Below are 20,208 nucleotides of genomic sequence, written 5' to 3'. Positions count from 1 at the left end.
AGGTCCCTGCGCGAGAATGGGTCGCTTACTCAATGGCTTGGCACCTTGACAAATCATTCGTCACATCGAAGACGTCACATGCATATGCTTTTGGAAACCGGAGGCCTTAAGTTCTCTCACGCCCCCGTAAAATAACCCTGCTGCTGCCTTCAGATATTCCCTATACTCATTCCAGTATCTTAGAAGTGAGGAAGGACGAGGGAATGTTCTGTCTCCCAGCCCCTTTGACTATGTCATCCAGTCATCTCGGTCTTCGGTATTATTACCGGGTATATTGATAACCACCCACTGCGTCTGAACGGACGCCGCCGCCGGAATATGTTAGTAACGCTAAGCTGCTTAGACCTGCGGCGCGAAATCGGGGTATATTCACCTGCCAGCAGTAGCTATTAGTATGTACATGGTTCGGTGTTCTGGAGTGTGTGAGAGAGCTGAGAGAGCTTTTACAACACGGAAATACTAAACGAGGCAAAAACGGAGTTCACGGAGATTTGGGAGATTTAGATTTCAATATTGTCCGAGAGCGGAACTTGAACAATAAAGATAGCGTATCAGCGAGGGAAAAGGCAGTCGTGTTTAGAACTTCCTCACCAAATCCAGCCTAGTCCCAAAAACTGTCGTCATCATCCTCGTACTCAAGACCAGATGGCCAAGGTTCCACATAATCGCAATCCTCGATAGTAACCATTTTTTCGAGCAGTTTTAGCTCATTCTTGGAACGGAGAGCAGATCGGCTTCGACGATCAAGACGCAGAAGGCGAAATGCGCTACTCTTTTTCACTCGAGCAGTGATCAAGCGAATAAGCAAATCGATATGTATAGGTTCCATTTCTCGTATGGAAAGAGTCTCCACCTTCTTCCAAAAAGCAGGTATGCCATCGTTTTCAGTTTCATCGCCGGTCCACGACAATATTAACAATATCGAAATGACAGCCAGGTCACAGTCGATGCTGGTGAGCGACGGAAACGCATCCACAGTGTGACCTAATTGTGTGCTGGGAAATGAGCATGCGCTCAGGGTGAGAGACCGGACGTTGGGAAACCGACTGTCACCCAAATCATCAATATCCCTAAGAGTAAGGGAGTGAATCTGGGACAAAGGTAGTTGGGCCATTAGCATATGAGAGCGGTCGAGTTCATTGGTGCCGCTGATACGAAGGGACTGAAGGTTTGGAAGGTGGACAGGTGTAGATTCTCTTGGCAGACCGGGTGTTAGCTTCATTCTGGACAATGAGAGATTGATTAGTTTTGTCATGGACCCAAGGAAAACCCGGCACTGGTCCAAATGCAGTTCATCCATATGAGTCCCATCTATGTGAAGTGTCGTGACGTTGCCCAGGGGCGGCTGGAGGGGTCCTGAGACGCCAGAAAGCCGAACGAATGATAAAGAACCTGCTCCGCCGGATAGAATCTGAGGTTTCACGAGTTCGTATTGTGTTTGTTGGTGAGGATGATGGGGTTGGAATTTGATTCGGATAGATAGGCGTTCGAGATGCGGCACGGCTAACACTCGCATCTTTTCAGCAACATCCTCGATCGGCGAGAAGTTGTTAGCTATGGAAATGGAGAGTTCGTTGCATCGCCATAAATGTGCGGCCATGGTATCAAGTAACACTGGCCAGGGAAAATTTCCGTTGACCTGCAAACGCATGCTCAGCAGGCACTCGTCCGACCGGCTCAGATACATATTTAATAGCTTCAACTTCTTGAAAAAGGAGCCATCCGTATGCTTCAACCCTATGTTGATGAATATGCTACTCCAGAGCATAGGTGTACCAGTGGCAACGGCACGCCAGGTACTAGAGACGTGAGAGGCAGTGATGCCAAATGGAGAGCGGGAGTGGATGGCATCTTCAGAGCAAAGCATGAAGATGGAAGACAACACCTCGAATGGAAGAACGGAAATGGGCGCGCTTTGATTGAGCAACTGCTTGTGTCGCGCATGAGCAAGCTGCAGCTCTTGGTCTACCTCATTGAACTCCTGAAGCAGGCGTTGCTTCCGGTCCTCAAGCTCTTTGATACGGCTTGCGGTATCTCTCATTATAGTCTCTCGGGTTTCTTCACCTGTCAAGGAAGGGTAAGTGCCCGTTGCTCGATACGTGCTGAACGAACACACATTCCATGACCACTGATTCTCACCCTGAGAGACCAGAGCGTTGCGAGCATATGCTATTTTCACCGCTCAGAAAACGCGTTTCGTGAACAATGCCACGTTGCTAAATGGAATGTTGGATAAGAGTGGTGCCACAGCAAGTGACCAAGTGTCAGGAACGTATGCTACCTATACATAGATAAAGATAGAGCATACATCAAATTTGAGGGAAAAGGAAGTCTTACGGCTCACAGGCTAAAAGTACGTGACTACCTTGCCTGGGTCGTGTGTCACTGGTACTGGTAGTCGAGAATGATCAGGGCTGACGCGCTGGCGCTGCCAGGCGGGCCGGCTCAGGTCCGCCAATGATCCGGAGGTTTGATCCGGGCGCAGCGCCTCACAAATGGTGCTTCAACAATCATCAGGATCCCGGCATGACTCCAAGACCGCCCTTACACGACAACCACAACAAAGAACGCCCATCTTGACGACCATTCCTGCATTGTTATGTGTTTATTGTGACATAAATTATTCCTGCAGGCTATTGTCACCACATGGAGCGAACAAGGCAACATCCTCCCAAGTCCCTCTTTGTCCGCCCAGTTGACAGCTTGAACCAGCTCAGGGAATCATATAAGTCCCTTCATCGACAAGATTCTTTATCTCTACCCGGAATGTCCTCCTTCCTCACCACGAAGAACTCCAGATCTTTCTCTTTGACATTTCCTTTTGGCTATCAACTCGACCTCAAGACTAATGTTGACGGCATGCTTTCTGTCAAATTCGGTAACCCACAAAGTAGCGATGCTGGGTCTCTCGGTGCCTTGGGTAGTTCTACCGAGACGATTGACAACCTGGAGGCAGCTATCATCGACCGGCTTCCCAGCATGTATGACAGCGAAATTGTATGTCCCTTTCTTTTATGAGTGGCTCTTCGACGTGTTGACCCTCATCCTACAGACGGATAGTACTGAGCCCATAGCAAGAACCCCATCTCCAGTTCCGACGGAAGTTATCGAACCTGACCCCGAAGACATCGCCCAGACACTCAAGAGGAACGGCATCAAAATGCGCGATTATGCCTATGAGGCTACTATTAAGCCTGTGGCAGAGACTTTTGATGCTCTCATCGGTATATCGGAATACGAGCATCGTTTGAAGAATACACATCCTACACGACCTCACATCAATGGGAAGACTCTCCACCGCCTGCTCGAAACTGGATATATTTCGCTTGAGGAAGCAACGACGAGATGCCACTCCCAGGATATGTCGGCGTTGGCGGAATACCGTGCTAGCCCGAATGCGTCCTACCCGTGGCGGGCGTTGCCTTTGAAGGAGGAGCATGAAGTGAAGTCTTGGTCCGTAGAGGAGCGACAGACATGGGTGGCCAAGTCTCAGGTAGCACTGGCAGCAATAGCGTCTCTACGCTGTTACGATCGGTGTGTTGCACGCGAGCGCGCTAGGTTGGAGAGTGAGGAAAAGGACAGGCAGATAATCGAGGAAGCCATGCGGCTCTACCGGGAGAGAGAAAGTGCAGAAATAGGGGCGATGAATAAGAGAGCCCTAGATGACCCCGAAAAGGAGCTTAGTCCTGGCAAGAAGCAGAAAGTTGCTCATGACCTACCCGTTGCATTGCCATCATCGACGACGGCAGCCTCAGTACATGCGCAGCCAAGTCCGACTCCACTCCCGTCCGCCCCTGACATGGCGGCGCCCGCGCCACTCGTCGCCTCTCATCGCCGTATAGGCAGCACCACAACACCGTCGGGCATTGAACCTAGTGGCCCGGTGAGGCCTAATTCTTCAACATCACTCCTTGTAGCCCGGCCAGCCGCCGAGGGCTTGGTAGGACGGCGACTTTAGCCAACCTCGATTCATGACTCCTCTGGGCGTCTAGTGTTCTATCGAGCCGACCTTCTCCTTACTGCCGTTCCTTTGTCAGGCAATTACGAGTCACGGATATGCGGACTTTTTCAGATGAACGATACCGCCAGGTTGTAGGTCAAAGATGTTTAACGTAAATGTATCAGTATCCATGGGGTCGTCTGTGTAACTGTAGCCCTAGTATTGCTAATCGGATAATTCACCATGCTTGCCGTGGGTAGCACAGAGTTGCTCCCTGAGTATCGCGCTTTGATCCTGTTCACTTAGGTCGGAAACGAGGATGCAAACGCCCCACAACGTGGCTTCCAACTCATATTCGTATTTGAATATATCTGTAGGTAACAGATGAATTGGGAGTCGGGGCATTCAGATCTACCGTACTCGAGGAATGTAGAATTCGCCTTGAGAAGACTCAAGGAAAACACAAGCGATTAAGAATTCCTCTTTGGCAGACTCGCTGAACGACTGAAGAATAGGAATTATTAAAGGCGTCCATTCAAAGCCAGAACTGATGGCTGATGGAGCGCATTAGAATCATGTTTACCTATCACGACGAAACAGATCAGTCACAAGATGAAGGAGATACAATGCATGTACGTGTTGCGGAATACGTGCCCCAGTTTGAGGGTAGGAGAGAAGCCTCCCACGGTTCATAACAGTTCATGTAGTAGTGGTACACGTTTCTGAAGACGGCGCTGGCTGGGAGAGGATTTATGTGTACAAGGGCCTTCATTGATGGGGTCGATAGCTGACATATTGTGCGCCAAGCTCAGTATACATACACCCCGTTTACAAACTGGAGTGTACCTCCGGGGTAAGGATTCGGGATAGCCAAAGATCGACAGGTAGCGAGACCCGGTTCAAATGGATGACCGGCAGTGAGTGCAATCGGGGCATCATGAAGATGGTAAGGTGCTCCGGGCCCGGTTTAATGAAAGCATGCTAAACTTCCTGTGAAGGCTGCAGATTCCGACCTCGACCACTAGGTATATGCCGAAAGGGTGAGCCTGAGAGCAGGGTCTAGAGGTGGGCGTTGTTTCGCTAAAAGTGCCTTGTACCACGGAGTGCCGACAAGGATGGTCTTTGTGAGACCCCGGTACATTACCTTATAGGTGCAAAGTTTACGTTGTTGAACAAGCTGAGAAGACTATCCAGATCTGGTAGATTTTCATATGGTGAAGCAAAAACTGGTTGAGTGTAACGGGCGCTAGTAGACCAGGAATGATACAATCAGTCACGGCGGCATTTTAACAGAATCATCAGAAGAAAGGCGAGAAAGGCGCCGCTAAAGGACAGAGCAGTAGGACGAGTCTCATGACGAAATATTGCCGATGGTGCGAGCGGTGGGCCACATAGCATTCATAAATGGCAAGGGCATTGCATGCCGATTGAACTAGAAGGTAGAAAGGCAAAAGCAAGGACAATTGTGGGCGACGTCGGTGCGACACAATAGGAGACGGCCGGCAGTGCCACGTGGTGAAACGGGATACTCTATATAGAAAATTCAGGTCCTGTGTGGTTCTTTCCTTTTACTTTCCACTGGGCTTGCTCCCAGCCATACCCTTCTCTTTCTCTTCCCGCTCACTATTACTGTCTACATAGTCCACCATGGCTACACCCCATGTCATCGCATCTTCGTCTCCGCACCCTTCACAGTCCTCCACGTCGAATGGAATTGTTGGAAGCCACTATCGGGTTGGAAAGAAAATTGGGGAAGGATCTTTTGGTGTCGTGTTCGAAGGTATGCTCTACTTGCTCAATATACTCGACTTTCCTTGTCGCCGCTTGTTATCCAAAATCTCGTTTCAAACCATGGGCTACGTATCCTCTTGGCGCTTCTTGTGCCGACCTCTAGGACCGCCCGGGGAGCTGTATGGCCAAACAAGGGATTTCGCGCGACCTTTCTACTTTGTTTGCTGGCTCTTTGCTGCTGTGCCGTTCCTTCTGTCATCGCTGTTACGACTGTCATTGTGCCTCTCAACACAAACTAATCATCTGTGATGCAGGCACCAAGATGCTCTCTAACACCCCCGTCGCCATTAAATTCGTAGGTCAATTCACAGTCCCATGTCTACTGTCTCCAACAACTCTTCGCCAGGAACCTCGTAAGTCCGACGCCCCACAACTTCGAGACGAATTCAGGTCGTACAGAACCCTGAATGGCACTCGTACGTACAAATGGTTCTTTCAACGATTTACGTTTCATCCATTTGAAAAAATGCAGCTGGTGTTCCACAAGTGCATCATTTCGGTCAAGAGGGTCTTCACAATGTTTTGGTCATCGACCTCCTTGGGCCGAACTTGGAGGATCTTTTTGATATGTGCGGTCGCAAGTTCTCCATCAAGACAGTTTGTATGGCAGCGAAACAAATGGTGAGTGTCCATGCAGGGCGCCCTCAAATTCCGAAGCTTGGCTTCGTCTTTCGTACTGTTTCCGAGGGTACCATCAACGAAGGCTCCTCCTCGCCGTCACATATGTCACACGCTAACATCAGTCGTTTCGATCTAGGTTACTCGCGTGCAGGCCATTCACGAGAAGTCTTTAATCTATCGCGATATCAAACCAGACAACTTCTTGATCGGTGTGCCGGGTACCAAGACAGCTAATACCATCCATGTTATCGGTACGTGACTACAGCTTTATTCTTTCTGTGTGCCTGTGGAGGCGGCTCAGTCCTTTGCCGTTCTTCTATCCTGGGCCATTAGTGATATTACTGAAACTGATGGTTTTCTTAGACTTCGGCATGGCAAAACATTATAGAGATCCAAAGACGAAGGTGCATATACCTTACAGGGAACGAAAGTCACTGTCTGGCACCGCGCGATACATGTCAATCAATACTCATCTCGGGCGCGAACAGTCAAGACGCGACGATCTTGAATCGCTTGGCCATGTATTTATGTACTTTTTGCGGGGTGGTCTCCCATGGCAAGGTCTAAGGGCGGCAACTAACAAACAAAAATACGAAAAGATCGGGGAAAAGAAGCAGACAACGGCCATTACGGAGCTTTGTGAGGGATTCCCTGGTAAGATATCTTACCTACATATATTTACGAGATAGTTGAATAATTTTTGCAGAGGAGTTCGCCATTTACATGAACTATGTCAGGAAACTTGGGTTCGAGGAGACTCCCGACTACGATTTCCTGCGGGAACTTTTCACCAAGGTCTTGAAGACCTTGGGTGAGCCTGAGGATGGCGTGTTCGATTGGATGCTTCTCAATAACGGTAAAGGCTGGGAGGCTAGCAACGTATGTGATGCATTTTTGTCTACTCTCCTAGTTTCCATATTAATGTATCCTCAACTAGTCGAGCTCGCACCACCTTGCTCAAGCTCATGCTAATGCAGCGTCTCCTCATGCTCATCGCGAACATCGGCGAGACCGTGACCACGGTCACCGACGATCGCGTCAAAATGCGGACCCCAGTTCTACATCACCTCTTGTCCTTAGTCCGGCACCAGCGCATGTCAAGAGCAGTAGCCGGCGACCTCCTGCTCAAGAGAGAACGAACTCAGCTCGTGATATTGGTAGTGTTCAGCCTCTTGCCCCAACAAGTCGACGGACTAGCCAGCAGCAGCGGGAAGCAAGTGCTCTGGCAAGCGTCGGTATTCCCCCTCATCCTTATGCCGCTGCTCCCAGCCCAAACGGGTATCGTTCAGGAGCAGGACGCGAGTACGGACGACACTCACCGAACCCGAATGGACTTGCCAATCTCCATCCCAACGGTTCCGAGTCATTCCTGTACAACCAAGGAAAGAACGGAACTAACTCTCGAGATGGAACGACAACTGGCGGTACGGGTACGCGAGATCTGCATGGACATACAGGTGCCAGAGGAATGGCTGTGTACGATCGCGATCAGATGGCAAGAGTTGGAGAGCAAGACGAGGATATAGGACGCAAGAAAGGCTTCTTCGCCGTGTTTTGTTGTCGGGCATGAGACGAACTGCTGCGGGATGGTTATTCGTTTCATGCCCGCGTACGTGCCATGTGGTATTTATGTGTTTGGTACGCTTTGCTTTCTTACCTGCATACAACGTTTAATAATGATCGTGTAAGGTTATGGCACTTAGATGACGATTACGACTGCTCTAAAACATATACACCTAATAATTGTTTCGCCAAGTGCATCACAGTCATCCTCATTCACGATCTTTCAAGTCTGTTATCGCTTTCATATAGCACGGTTCTGGGTCTGCATTCGTAATGTAGTTAATCAAGTACATGATGATCTCGCTTTCCTTCATGAACTACGCATCTCTATATGTAGGGTATTCCACGTTATTTTTTTTCATTTAGTCTCATTCATCATTGTATTATTTACCATCATCCGTACTGTTGAACCCGCTGGAACATGAATTCATTTCATTGCATACCTTCTTACTTCGTCCGGGTTCTCTCGGTTCTTTCGTATTCCTCGCATTGTGTATTGTCACACTCATGTCACGATTGTTGCCCCAAAAGGTAAAAGTGATCATCACCGTATCTCCCTGCAGCTCTTCTATTCTTAATTTCGATGGCCGATAATGATATCTCTGTTTCACGCGAGGTTTCCGCAGACCTGGCAAGGGCAGCAAATGCTCTTGAGAACATGCAGTCACAGTCTCATTCCTCTACACTTGGTGCCTTGCTCAATGTTCCTCCGGCACTTTTCGGTGCTGGCGGACCAAGGTGGGTGCGACTACGCACGTTCATGACTTCTCTCACCGACATATCGCCAGGCTGAAGCAATTCGATGAATCTGCTGTTAACAGCAGGAAGGGATCGCAGGCTCCGACGCCTCCACAGTCAGTAAAGGGCATCGGAGGCAAAGGTGCGTTGTTACTTCTGAACCAGACAGGGCCGATTGATAGGCGTTTCATTGTGTAGTTCCCAAACCTGATTATTCGGAGAGTAAAATCGTTGTCGCGATGGTTAGATACTAGGCGGTTGTTCCTTTATCGATGAACCAAGCTAACGTGTTGCTTTTCCTTTTGTTAGGTCGGGCTTCCTGCTCGAGGAAAGTCCTACCTCAGCAATAAGCTCATGATATACCTCAAGGTGCACATTGAATTCTCCCGTGGCAGACGGAACACTTCTGATTCTATCTGATACAGTGGCTGGAGTACGATGTGAAGGCATGAAACGATTCATATGTACTGGGACGGTGCCTGGTTTTGACACCATTTGTCCAGGTGTTCAATGTTGGACAGCTTAGGCGAACACGAGCTAGACAAAAGGCACAACAGTGCGCTTCATTTCCACCTCATTGAACCCTTGCTGATCTTGCCTCAGAAGCGGGATTAAGGAAGACCATACGGCTTCTTACTTTAGTCACAACAATACCGAAGCGACTCAATTGCGGGAGCGTTTGGCAGAGGATAGTCTTGAGATGCTTATCAAGTGGTTGAAAGAAGGGGGTAATGTTGGCATTCATGGTATGTCCTTTCATAGATTTTTCATGCTAAGCTTGTAACGGTAAAGTCCACAACAGACGCCACAAACAGCACACGAAGTCGTAGGTTGGTTCCTGTTCTCTTTGAGTAATGTTTCAAGGTATTGAACACGTTTCATACGCAGGGCCAAAATCCAGGCTCGTGTCGCGAAGGAGAAAGGGATGATCCTTATATTTTTGGAGTCCGTATGCGATGATCCTGCTATCATTGCTGCAAATGTGGCTTTGAAGGTCAGTTCGGGAGATCCTGACTACAAGGACACGTCTCCGGAGGTGGCCAAACGCGACTTCCTTCGTCGTATTCGTGAATACGAGAAAGTCTATGAGACCATCACAGAGCCTTCCTTGTCGTACTTGCGGATAGTTAATGTGGGTAAGGAAGTGACACTATCACGAATCAATGGGTATCTCTCTAGTCGAATCGCTTTCTACTTAATGAACCTTCATGTGAAGCCACGAAGTATATATTTTTCGCGGGTATGTCTTTTCCGAATCCCCGGAATTAAATGTGGCTGATTTCGATCTTATAGCACGGGGAAAGCCAGTTCAACGTTGAAGGGAAAATCGGTGGAGATGCCCTCCTCTCTCCTCGTGGAATGGAATACGCAAAAGCATTGCCTGCTTTAATAACGCAGAGTGTAGGAGATAAGCCATTGACGGTTAGTGTCCATTGTACATGGATCGCTGTGCCTACTTATTTCTGAGGTGATGATTAGGTATGGACATCTACACTCAGGCGTACTATTCAAACCGCCCAAGATCTTCCTTACCCAAAACTTACCTGGAAATCCTTGGATGAGTTGGATGCCGGTGTATGCGACGGGATGACATATGCAGAAATTGAAGTGAGTATACAGATGTCATTGTCCTAACCCATCCATTTTTCTGACTCCTTATAGGAAGCGTATCCGGATGACTTCGCCAATCGAGACGAGGACAAATTCAACTACCGCTATCGAGGTGGGGAATCTTATCGCGACGTTGTAGTCCGACTGGAGCCCGTTATTATGGAGCTTGAACGTCAAGAAAACATCTTCATCATTGGACATCAGGTACGAGTTGTGCAGCTCCGTTCGGTACCCCTCAGAAAGGCTGATACCCCACAAATCAGGCTATCCTTCGCTGCTTGTAAGCATGCTGATCTGCGCCGCTTTCGGAGTTGGTGCGATTAACTCAACACTTGATGTAGATACGCTTACTTCCATCACCTTCCGCAAGCGGATCTTCCCTATATCAAAATACCGCTGCACACCGTCATCAAATTGACGCCCAAGGCTTACGGCTGCGACGAAGAGCGGTGTGTAGTGTATAAGTTTTGGACTTTTGTGGATGAGGCCTGATAACTCCGTTGCAGCTATCCGCTTCCAATCTCCGCGGTTGACACCCACAGGCCAAAACCGAAGTCGGGGAACCAGCCTACGGTCCACGTGTCGTCTGCGCGACAATATTTTTCTGAAGACGTGAAGAATTAAGTAGAGGCTGAGATTCATCGAAGGATTATTTGGGGGATATGAGGCTGTCTTATAGATGTCTAGGCCACGGGATACTGTACACATCGTATTAGTAGCTTGTTCTAAGTAATATTGGGTCTCGTCCACGATAAGCAGACAAGCAATGACACGATTCGCACGAAGACTGCTTCCCTCAAGTCGAGACTGATAGAAGTTCGGCAAGTTCGAGCCCCAACGACAGGCAATACCCGGAGTATTCACGGAAGTCGTATGAGCCACGGTCTTGAGTTGTTTCGTGGCATGCTACAAGGAGCAGTTGACACGTATGGGCGCAGTCAGATATTCAATATTCAATGTTCACGGCTCCATATACAAGCAGTTTCCCCAAGACTCCACTCCGGTGTGATCACGGTCTAATTGAGTGGCGTGACGTGATCGAAGTGTTACCCCAGATCAAGAAACTGTATTGACACGATTAAATAATCCCAGGCCTTATACTGCCTTATATACCAGCTCCCATGACCATGTCTGTCTACTCTTGTCTGCCCACCTTGCCTTCTGCCCTCACTCTGCCATCCTCAACGATATGTCCTTCACCATTGCTCGCTCTCTGGCATCTAAAGCACGTCCTCTAGCGCAGCGCTCGTCGGTAGCGACGCGCTCGTTCCATTCACCCTTTGCCATTCTCGGATCGTCGTCAGTCACAGCGGCACCACCATCAACCGAGGGCTGGTACGAGAAGCAGACAGAGCAGTCTTCAGACGTCGACGCGTATGATGGTCACCGCACCTATGTCGTCTGTCCCGACCCATCCAGTACTCCGTACCATGTCCCATTGGGCGCATACCCGGTCTCCTCGCCTTTCTCCGAAGGGTCCTATTCAAGTAGCGCTCGATTCAGTTCACATGGGAATGGGTTTGCGCATCCAATGACCACTTGTACTGCGCAGAAGACCGAATCAAAATGAAGACGTTGACATCAGCGGCCCAGGTCGGTCTCAGGTAGATATTTCTCCTTGAATTTTCTTCCACTTAGGCTTACCCTTTATGTTCACAGTGATCTCGAATCCCGAAACTCTTTCCTCCTTTTTGTTCATAGTTGTCTTTCTGTATCAAGTACCTATTGGTGCATCTTGTCATCGCTGGTGTATTATTACTACATATCTTCTTTCTTTCCAGCGTACCGACAGACCTACGTACAATCGTGTGGCTACCTTTTGATATGTTCGCACTTCAATTTGAATGGTCGACGCTCCAATTTGAATGACTAGAAATTGAATCAGAAGGGTTACCAAGTTATGCGACGTTTCACCTCGTGTTTTTCCGTCTTCCCCCGCTCGCGAATCTAGGTCCGTACTGTTTCCATACACTTACGTTATTTCTTTGAGTAGCATACGGCTAACGCTTTCCACAGGATATAATCTTGCAACTTCGCGCTGGATTTTCTGCATCCGACTATAATGTGGTTTTTGGATAATCATATGAGCTCCCACACAAGTAGTACGTGGTGATACTCCAACATTGTCGTAGGCTGGATATGACTGAGTATCTCTATGTGAAACTTGGTGCGTCTTGGCAAATTTGCCTCTTTGCCGTATATAATTTCATTCCTTTTTTCCAATAGTAATATTCGCATCCGGGACTTTATGCAGGGACGACAGTAGAAAAAGCCTCACAAGGTACAAAAGAGCAACCATCTCTTCCGTCCTCTCCTTATGGCTGCCACCGAACAAGTAGTCTGGATGATGCTGACCTGGTCTCTGTTGTCTTCGATCTTATGCCTGTTCAGCACTGTCTTTGCTCTCAATGCTGATGGCGTTGTTGTTGCGGAGGCTTTACGGTCCACAAAGTGTGCTGATCCATCTATACGAAAGGAATGGCGCGCACTGTCTTCCAGCGAGCAGGCTGATTGGATTACTGCTGTTAATGTGAGTGTGAAAATTGAAGTGTCGAAATTTGCTGTGAACCTGTAAACAGTGTCTGTCGCGTGTCCCTCATGATCCCAATGTAGCAGGAACCGTAGACCGGGACATCTCCCAAATCCCCGCCTTGACCAATGATAGCTCGCTTTTCGATGGTGAGTACCTTGTTTACGATTTGTCGTCCTGGTTTTAATTGGCATTCTCTCGCAGACTTCGTTTATCTGCAGTACGTCTCATTACTGTTGAATACACCTTCTTGCTGAGTATGTTGAAGTATGGACCTCAATATCAAGGTAAAGTGTGGCACGACTGATATCAGATTAGATAGTGCTCATCTGTACTGTCGCAGATCCATTGGACTGGCTACTTCCTGCCTTGGCACCGGCTGCTCACGTTCAAATTCGAGCGTGCCCTACAGGATCACTGTGGATACACCGGAACACAACCGTACTGGAACTGGACCCAAGGTAAACGGTCTCTTCAACATTTCCCCTTGTCCTGATGCTAATAACCTCCTCAGACGCATACCAGTTTGCTAACTCTACGATGTGGGATGAAGATCCTGCTAGTGGACCAGGCCCTATCACTGGCGACGAGGACAATGATTTCAGCTTGAGCACGGGTGGATTCTCCAATCTGACGCTTGCTTATCCTAGTGAGCATATCTTGCGGAGAAATATGACTTTGCAGCCGTTCCTGGTGCTTGGAAACCTTTGGCCCGATAATCCCGACGAGACATTGTGCGTACTTCAATGTACAATATTTGTTATATTTGATAGATCTGAACGGTATGCAGGGACTACTATCAGTACGTGGATTGGATGTTCGCACCCGAATATGTGCAGAGTATGGTGGTGGACAACATTAACTACACTGGTGACTTCAAGGCATTCCAATATTTCCTAGAAGGACCGAAGGTGCGGCGTCGTTTTCAAGCTGTGATGTGATCATGCTGAAGATGAGCTATGAAGGGACCTCATGGACCCCCTCACTGGTAAGAAACTTCAATCCTCTCTGCCCACCATTCTTAGAACCCATCTTGAAGTGTAGGCTTCCCGGTGGTGACTCATCTAGCCTTTGTCCTGAAAACTACACTGAATGTGGCGCCGGCGGACCTAAATGGTCTAACAACGGTGAGTGTAGAGACCTCGGAGGAATACCTGTTTCTAACAATATTGGTTGCAGACCCCCTCTTTTATTTGCACCATGCTGTGAAGATTTATTCAAGACTCATATCACATTACCGCACTGACACCAATCCGTAGATGATCGATAAGTTGTACTGGGAGTGGCAAAATAAAGATCCGAGCAACTTCTACGCTTTCGAAGGAGGCTCGGTTCAGAGTATGAGCACTTGGGCTGAATACGTTCAATACCCCAATGGCGCAGCTCCGTGGCTGAACGTAAGGAATGAATTTATTGTTGCGTTGCATCAATTTAACATTTTGAGACAGTTGAACAGCACTATTCCTGGTGATGGTATGTGGGACGCAGAAAACATCACGATCTGGGACGTAATCGACATCCAGAGCGGAATCCTCTGCTATGACTACAAGTAATTAGAACTTAGAAACGTAGATGAGATCTGCTTGAGCGCTGCAACATTATCTAAATGACATTGAGCAAAACTTTGGAACGTGCAACATGGTCAAGGTTGGATACCAAATTAGTAAACGAGCACCGAATCCGATCATTTCTCCCCTTGTTCAGCTACCGCCATGGAATCGAATGACATGCAAGTCGATGTCGTGCCCAACATCGTCCACGTCCCGCTTCCAGTGCTACCATCTGTGCCACCGCCTCCAGACTCGTACGACGATCATCGTGGTACAAACATTCCTATTATCATCGACAACGGGTCTACCACCTTCCGCTGGGGTTTTGCTGACTCAGAGGTGCCTAGATTTGGACCTAATGCTATATCCAAGTACAAGGAACGAAAGACGAATAAACCTCTCCTTCTTTTCGGCGAAGCCATTGATGTAGAAAGTGGGGCTAAAGCACAGACGAGAACCGCTTGGGAAGGCGACGTCCTGCTGAACTTTGATGCTTTGGTGTGTTCACATTTTTGGTTTCATACAAGGGCAGTACGATGAACGGGCTTCGAGACGTAGGAGAATGCCCTGGATTATGCGTTTGTCAATCTTGGGCTCGATACGCCCACTGTGGAACATCCTGTGTTAATGACGGAAAGGTTGAGCACACCGTTGCACTCAAGGGCTCGTAAGTACTTTTAGCCGTGCCTATCCATTACTGGAAACGAATGAAAATGCTTTTGCTTTAACAGTGACTTCGGAGCTGATGTTCGAACAATATTCGGTCCCAGCCTTGTCGTACTGTATCGACGGGCTGATGTCATTTTATGCAAACAACAGAAAACCGGAAACTAGCAACCCTTTCCAGTTTGAAGAAGATGGTCTGTGCATATCTTTTAATACAGCTTCGACCGCTGTGATGCCTATACTGAATGGAAAGGGTGTTCTGAGCCATGCAAAACGGTATGTCCTACTCAAGACGCATGAATTTCTTGACCGAGATGTGATCAGCATACCTTGGGGGTCGCTTCAATCTTCGGAGTACCTCTTGAAGCTCATCCAACTCAAGTATCCCAACTTCCCGACACGTGTCACGACAACGCAATCTAATGTAATTTCCTAAAGTATTTTTCCCTGTCACTACTGATCTCGTTCAAAGTGGATGCTGCGAAACTTTTGCGATGTATCGACTGACTACTCGGCGCTTCTCAAGTCTTTAACAGACCCTCTCAAACTGCGTGCATCGGAGACCATCATACAGTTCCCCTTTGCACTCCATGTAGCTGAAGAGAAGACGGAAGAGGAGCTGGCCAGAATTGCAGAAAAACGGAAAGAGCAAGGACGAAAACTTCAAGAATTAGCGGCAAAAACGCGAATGGAAAAGGCACTGCGTCTGTTTTACGTGTCGAACTTGTCACTGATATCCATATGTGTAGCTGTTGCAAAAGGAGAACGATCTTCAACACCTGTTGGAGCTCAGAGAATCCAGGGCCGAAGATGGAAAGAGAGAATGGAATGTAGGTGGCCGGTGGACTTCCTTCTATGTTCGCATCTGATTATGCGCTGTAGAACAAATTGTCCGCTGAGGGCTTTGATGATGACGCTCAGTTGGATGAGACGATCAAAAAGTTGGAGTCTGACCTCAAGAAAGCCAGAAAGAAAGAAGCTGCAGACGGTGGAGATGATCCTATGGTTCGTCGCGCAATACCTTCCTTTGCATCGCTAACGATTGTACAGGAAGAACCTTCTTTCCCGCTCGTGGACGTTCCGGATGCCGATGTAATTGTTTCCATTAGTGCCATCATAATCGCTTTTCAACTATTTTTCAGTTAGACGACGAAGGTCTCAAGGAAAAGAAGAAGCAAAAGCTGATCAAGGCGGGATACGAAGCACGTGCACGAGCAAGGCGCGAAAAGGAACGCGAAAAGGAGGAAAAGGAACGTGAAGAGAAACGGGAGGAAGAGGAACGTGAAGCAGATTTGGGCGGGTGGTCCAGAAAGCTGCGACAAGAGCAAGAAGTATGTCCTTACGTATCAGTTAATTATTATCTTGTGCTGACCACTCTTATATAGGCTCTCATGGACCGAATCAAAAATCGTTCAAGGAGAAAAGCTGCGTTGAGCGATAGAAAGAGTGCCGCCGCTCAGGCGAGGATGAAGAGCATTGCAAACCTCGCTGCAGATGACAGGATATCCAAAAAGAAAAGGAAAGGGGTGGGAGGTAGGACTGCTCAGAATAAAATCTCCCCGGACTGATCTCGTCCTAGAGGATACGTTCGGTGCTGATGATGCCGACTGGGCGATCTATCGAAAAATAGTAAGATTGAAAATTTGCACTTTGATATGCCCCTCTTAACTTAACTTTCCATTAGAACACCGCTGCACCTTCATCTGATGAAGAGGAGGACCTAATCCAATTGCAGTTAATCGAACAGAAGCTTTTAGCTCACGATCCTACTTTCACGGCTCAGCATACGCACGCGTCAATAACGGCCCAACGGTCCGCACTGCTAACCGCTTTCAAACCTGTCTATGAGGAGGGTGATGTTGAGGGTATGTTTTTATGGATCACCCGGTAACATAAATCTAACATGGAGAGCAATAGGCAACACACGTATTCATTTAAATACAGAAAAGTGGAGAGTCTGCGAAGCCTGGTTTTCGCCGGGGATCGCAGGCGTTGATTCTGCAGGCGTCGGGGAGGTCATTCAGAACATCTTGTCTCGTTTCAGTGATGCCGAAAAGGCGAGACTCGTCAAGGCAAGCTTTGTTCTACGTGACTGCTGGACGCGTGCACTTATTCATTCCCCTTAGAACATATTTCTCACTGGGTCACCTTCGCAGTTTTCTGGGATGATCCCAAGACTGCATAACACTCTAAGGCCCTTACTTCCCCAGGACATGCCGGTCAACATTGTAAGGGCGGCAGATCCATCCTTAGATGCGTGGAAAGGCATGTCCTTGTTCAGTGTAACCTCGGAGTTCGAGAAGACTTGCTTTACCAAAGCCGAATACGAGGAGCACGGTCCAGAGAAGATCAGGAAGTGGTGGGGAAGTAATTGGAACAACTCGTATATATAGCTAACGTGCATCTCTTCCCTGTACATCTTTATTGAGCTTCTGTGCTTCTTGGGTAAATGTCATACTTCCCTCATTTCTTACAGAGCCCTGAACGTAGGTTTGGATTTGCATCGAAGGATGCGATGCTTTCAGCTTAATTCTAGACCTCAATCTTACGAATACGCGCTCCCCTTTCTGTGAGTCAATCGTTATTCCTCAGTGAAGTAGCAGAACTAATTGGCAGACCGATTCCAAGTATCACAAAACGCTGGTCGTAAATAAGTGCGAGTTGACATGTTTGAAGTACGGACCACAAGCATCGGAACTGACAGGATCTTGAACGCGTGGAACATAGGACGAGAGCTCTAAATTGACGGAGACCCGGGCTTGTTTAATGTTAGGTCAACGCGGAAATTCAAAATGTATCGTCCTAAATGTCGTTTATTGACAAACGAAGGTCCTGAAGTGATAAATATACTGATACATGTGTCTTACTTCTAGTCATCGATAACATACGTCTCCCAGAATAAGGTGGCGAGGAGCAACCACCGCCTAGACCCATTCAAGCGGTTTTAACATACCTATGTAGCACACATCATCTATGTCAACAAAATAACCTCTTCTGAGTAGATATCATACACTCACGTCGCATCGATCTGAGTCACCTGCGGGAGCGCCAACATGACTTTACGACGATAGTTGACAGGATCCGCTTTCTCGCATGGGTTCCCCTCAAGATATATGGTACGAAGAGCAGGGAGATCAGGGAAAGGGGAGGACAAGACGGAAGCAGGGATATTATTGTTGTTCATCTGATCAAGAGAGATCAGTTTTTCGATGGTTAATTGGAGAGCCAGTTATACCCAAAGCTCTTCCAACTGCGTCAGGTGGTCGATTCCTTCGATGGCAGGAACAAAATTGTTCCCAATATCCAGTGTGGTCAGATTCACCTGTGCGTTTGTTAGCCGGTCCACGTTGAAGGGAACAAATGACTCACGTTGTCTTGTAGACCTTCGAGCTTCTCGATCCCGTTGTGAGAAAGATACAACTCTTGTAAATTGACAAGGCCTTCCATTCCCGTTATTCGAGTCAGTCTATTGGATTGAAGGGAAAGAATGCGAAGGGCCGTTAGAGGCGTGAGCGCGCCAGGCGGTATAGTCGTTATTTTATTCTTGCCAAGCCAAAGTTCCTCAAGCGCGGTCAAAGAAGACAGAGACGTTATATCCTATCTTTCCTGCATTAGTATTTGGTCGATGGAGAATCAAACTCATACGCGTATGCGATTCCCGCCCAGCTCGAGACTCTTCAATTTAGTACACATTCCCAGATGCTCGATCCGTGAGATCTTATTCTGCACGAAATATACCGTCTCAAGGTTTGGTAAGCTTTCAAGAGCATCGGGAACGTGCTTCAACAAATTGAAGCTCAGGTCGAGAGTTATGAGTGAGGCCGGTAGAGTGGTTATTCCGGAGTTCTTGAGCTTGTTGTCGTAAGCATCGAGTTCTTCTAGTAATGTTAATGACGACAAGGCAAGGGGCTCAAGAGTAGATATGTGGTTTTGCCGTACACATAGCCGTTTTAGGTGCTGTGCAAAACGAGGGAGGTGGAGGGGATCCAGTGAGCCTAAACGGCAGTGCACAAGATCAAGCTCCGAGGTCGTTGCCGGCCAGGAATCGAGAAAGTCGGAGGAGACTTCGTCATTTTCGTCGTGTTCTGGCTCGGGAGAAGAGGGTGGCGAAGGAAGTACGACGCGCGCAGAGATAGGCTCTGTCATGGCAATCGATGAGATAGGTTCTTTGTTTGCACTTGTTGCCGGATGGCGCACTTCCCGACGATCGTGTCTGGGCCGACGATTCTCGTACTCACAGTTTTATTTTGTTCCGTCAAGAGAGATTGTATACTGATGTGGTCTCATTCAGAGAATGCAAATTGTACAGAAGACAAGCATTGGTATGAACGTCCACAAATATCTCGGGGGATACTCACGGGTCTTGGAAGTTGCAACCGCTATAAAATCGGAAGAAATGTAGGCTGAATTGGCAGCGCGACAGTCTGATGGCGAAGCATCAAGACCGATTACCAGTGTAACTCTCGTACGTTACGCACGGATAGCCCGCAGGAACCAGCCATGCCAAGGAAGCCAAGACACCACATCACATCGTGAAGATGTTCGCAGAAGAGATATAGTTACGGAATGGTGGTGCTTATTTTCCGCTGATCATGGTGGATACTTTCAACGACTTGATCTTGTTCGCACAATCATAGTAACTGGGACATTCTAGTAAATCGTACAGCGAACGCGTTTCCGGAAGCGAATGACCTGGCTCTCCTTACCATGTCGCGTCCGTCTGGGTCCGTCTCGACATAACGTACGCTACGTTTATATTAGTTATCTTGGGCGTCCCTGCTTCGAACCCTGACGACGCGTATTCCAAGACCGCTGAAGAGCTGCTTAGCATGAGGGGTATGGCATTTTATGCGAGTTCAGCGCTGGAATACCTGATGAACTGGCGGTGATTGGTCAGGGACTGGGAGAACAAGATAAATTATCGCTATTTTCAAAAATGATGAGATTCTCGAAAAAGAAAAAAAGTTTTGACCCGCCAGATGCCAGCCCGATCTCAGCCTGCACCATCTGAGACAACCTACGACTGTCGACGAAACAACCTATGACGTTGATCGTCATGGCCCCTGAGTGCGGACTCGGAGGTCTTTTTGCGGGGCCCAAAACTTTTTAATTTTTTTTTTGGATTCTCATCATTTTTCGAAATAGCAATAAAAAGTTTTGGGCCTCGCTAAAAGGCCTCTGAGCCGCTACGATGATCG

The 20,208-nt window shown here is 48.0% G+C and overlaps 7 protein-coding genes across 7 annotated transcripts; 5 read left to right on the top strand and 2 right to left on the bottom strand.

Moving 5' to 3' along the window:
* Positions 1–601: 601 nt before the first annotated feature.
* EV420DRAFT_1257643 (uncharacterized protein) lies at positions 602–2,041 on the bottom strand (the record flags this gene model as incomplete). Its single annotated transcript, XM_060466845.1, has 1 exon — positions 602–2,041. One exon carries the CDS (start codon positions 2,039–2,041, stop codon positions 602–604), a length of 1,440 nt encoding a protein of 479 aa, XP_060339665.1.
* Positions 2,042–2,482: 441 nt separating this feature from the next.
* On the top strand, positions 2,483–4,263 carry EV420DRAFT_73237 (uncharacterized protein). The gene has a single exon (XM_060483247.1). The coding sequence runs from the start codon at positions 2,849–2,851 to the stop codon at positions 3,956–3,958; it is 1,110 nt and encodes a 369-aa protein (XP_060339664.1). The 5' UTR covers positions 2,483–2,848; the 3' UTR covers positions 3,959–4,263.
* A 1,140-nt stretch (positions 4,264–5,403) lies between these two features.
* On the top strand, positions 5,404–8,110 carry EV420DRAFT_73021 (kinase-like protein). Its single transcript, XM_060483245.1, has 8 exons — positions 5,404–5,720; positions 5,986–6,026; positions 6,078–6,147; positions 6,204–6,352; positions 6,489–6,603; positions 6,716–7,006; positions 7,059–7,231; positions 7,290–8,110. The coding sequence occupies exons 1-8, from the start codon at positions 5,588–5,590 to the stop codon at positions 7,920–7,922; spliced, it is 1,605 nt and encodes a 534-aa protein (XP_060339663.1). The 5' UTR covers positions 5,404–5,587; the 3' UTR covers positions 7,923–8,110.
* Positions 8,111–8,481: 371 nt separating this feature from the next.
* On the top strand, positions 8,482–11,197 carry EV420DRAFT_1497206 (bifunctional 6-phosphofructo-2-kinase/fructose-2,6-bisphosphate 2-phosphatase). Its single transcript, XM_060470911.1, has 15 exons — positions 8,482–8,653; positions 8,704–8,795; positions 8,852–8,895; positions 8,963–9,022; positions 9,079–9,099; positions 9,157–9,209; positions 9,257–9,399; positions 9,456–9,483; positions 9,542–9,893; positions 9,947–10,075; positions 10,133–10,261; positions 10,316–10,468; positions 10,528–10,544; positions 10,606–10,713; positions 10,771–11,197. Exons 1-15 carry the CDS (start codon positions 8,499–8,501, stop codon positions 10,886–10,888), a joined length of 1,602 nt encoding a protein of 533 aa, XP_060339662.1. The 5' UTR covers positions 8,482–8,498; the 3' UTR covers positions 10,889–11,197.
* Positions 11,198–12,173: 976 nt separating this feature from the next.
* Positions 12,174–14,661, top strand: EV420DRAFT_72681 (Di-copper centre-containing protein). The gene is made up of 15 exons (XM_060483232.1): positions 12,174–12,215; positions 12,281–12,431; positions 12,491–12,794; positions 12,844–12,943; positions 12,999–13,014; positions 13,063–13,081; positions 13,138–13,255; positions 13,309–13,528; positions 13,585–13,705; positions 13,760–13,782; positions 13,839–13,921; positions 13,974–13,999; positions 14,054–14,191; positions 14,243–14,441; positions 14,499–14,661. The coding sequence occupies exons 3-14, from the start codon at positions 12,582–12,584 to the stop codon at positions 14,345–14,347; spliced, it is 1,182 nt and encodes a 393-aa protein (XP_060339661.1). The 5' UTR covers positions 12,174–12,215; positions 12,281–12,431; positions 12,491–12,581; the 3' UTR covers positions 14,348–14,441; positions 14,499–14,661.
* EV420DRAFT_1497190 (chromatin remodeling complex subunit) lies at positions 14,432–17,795 on the top strand. The gene is made up of 16 exons (XM_060470910.1): positions 14,432–14,842; positions 14,903–15,011; positions 15,076–15,286; positions 15,335–15,434; positions 15,483–15,707; positions 15,760–15,840; positions 15,893–16,015; positions 16,061–16,102; positions 16,153–16,341; positions 16,396–16,543; positions 16,590–16,639; positions 16,695–16,875; positions 16,928–17,082; positions 17,137–17,455; positions 17,520–17,579; positions 17,627–17,795. The coding sequence occupies exons 1-14, from the start codon at positions 14,507–14,509 to the stop codon at positions 17,401–17,403; spliced, it is 2,217 nt and encodes a 738-aa protein (XP_060339660.1). The 5' UTR covers positions 14,432–14,506; the 3' UTR covers positions 17,404–17,455; positions 17,520–17,579; positions 17,627–17,795.
* On the bottom strand, positions 17,796–19,182 carry EV420DRAFT_1497183 (L domain-like protein). The gene is made up of 5 exons (XM_060470909.1): positions 18,656–19,182; positions 18,380–18,607; positions 18,246–18,332; positions 18,028–18,194; positions 17,796–17,963 (listed from the first exon to the last, which is right to left on the bottom strand). The coding sequence occupies exons 1-5, from the start codon at positions 19,154–19,156 to the stop codon at positions 17,945–17,947; spliced, it is 1,002 nt and encodes a 333-aa protein (XP_060339659.1). The 5' UTR covers positions 19,157–19,182; the 3' UTR covers positions 17,796–17,944.
* Positions 19,183–20,208: the final 1,026 nt, after the last annotated feature.

This window comes from Desarmillaria tabescens (assembly GCF_030435595.1).
Source record: "Desarmillaria tabescens strain CCBAS 213 chromosome Unknown EV420scaffold_1, whole genome shotgun sequence".
Classification (NCBI taxonomy): domain Eukaryota; kingdom Fungi; phylum Basidiomycota; class Agaricomycetes; order Agaricales; family Physalacriaceae; genus Desarmillaria; species Desarmillaria tabescens.
The sequence above is the reverse complement of the archived record's forward strand: the minus strand, read 5'-3'. Positions and strand labels throughout refer to the sequence as shown.

Excerpts from the sequence above, each read along its gene's own strand:
- EV420DRAFT_73237 (XM_060483247.1), top strand. The coding sequence starts at position 2,849 with ATGTTGACGGCATGCTTTCTGTCAAATTCGGTAACCCACAAAGTAGCG.
- EV420DRAFT_73021 (XM_060483245.1), top strand. The coding sequence starts at position 5,588 with ATGGCTACACCCCATGTCATCGCATCTTCGTCTCCGCACCCTTCACAG. Across the intron at positions 6,027-6,077 it reads CCCCCGTCGCCATTAAATTC|GAACCTCGTAAGTCCGACGC; the intron begins GTAGGTCAATTC and ends ACTCTTCGCCAG. Across the intron at positions 7,232-7,289 it reads AAGGCTGGGAGGCTAGCAAC|TCGAGCTCGCACCACCTTGC; the intron begins GTATGTGATGCA and ends ATCCTCAACTAG.
- EV420DRAFT_1497206 (XM_060470911.1), top strand. The coding sequence starts at position 8,499 with ATGGCCGATAATGATATCTCTGTTTCACGCGAGGTTTCCGCAGACCTG. Across the intron at positions 8,896-8,962 it reads GTAAAATCGTTGTCGCGATG|GTCGGGCTTCCTGCTCGAGG; the intron begins GTTAGATACTAG and ends TCCTTTTGTTAG. Across the intron at positions 9,100-9,156 it reads GGCTGGAGTACGATGTGAAG|GTGTTCAATGTTGGACAGCT; the intron begins GCATGAAACGAT and ends CCATTTGTCCAG.
- EV420DRAFT_72681 (XM_060483232.1), top strand. The coding sequence starts at position 12,582 with ATGGCTGCCACCGAACAAGTAGTCTGGATGATGCTGACCTGGTCTCTG. Across the intron at positions 13,529-13,584 it reads GATAATCCCGACGAGACATT|GGACTACTATCAGTACGTGG; the intron begins GTGCGTACTTCA and ends AACGGTATGCAG. Across the intron at positions 14,192-14,242 it reads GCGCAGCTCCGTGGCTGAAC|TTGAACAGCACTATTCCTGG; the intron begins GTAAGGAATGAA and ends ATTTTGAGACAG.
- EV420DRAFT_1497190 (XM_060470910.1), top strand. The coding sequence starts at position 14,507 with ATGGAATCGAATGACATGCAAGTCGATGTCGTGCCCAACATCGTCCAC. Across the intron at positions 16,342-16,395 it reads AGCTGCGACAAGAGCAAGAA|GCTCTCATGGACCGAATCAA; the intron begins GTATGTCCTTAC and ends ACTCTTATATAG. Across the intron at positions 17,083-17,136 it reads AAAAGGCGAGACTCGTCAAG|AACATATTTCTCACTGGGTC; the intron begins GCAAGCTTTGTT and ends CATTCCCCTTAG.
- EV420DRAFT_1497183 (XM_060470909.1), bottom strand. The coding sequence starts at position 19,156 with ATGACAGAGCCTATCTCTGCGCGCGTCGTACTTCCTTCGCCACCCTCT. Across the intron at positions 18,608-18,655 it reads TGGGCGGGAATCGCATACGC|GATATAACGTCTCTGTCTTC; the intron begins GTATGAGTTTGA and ends CAGGAAAGATAG. Across the intron at positions 18,195-18,245 it reads CGCAGTTGGAAGAGCTTTGG|ATGAACAACAATAATATCCC; the intron begins GTATAACTGGCT and ends TCTCTTGATCAG.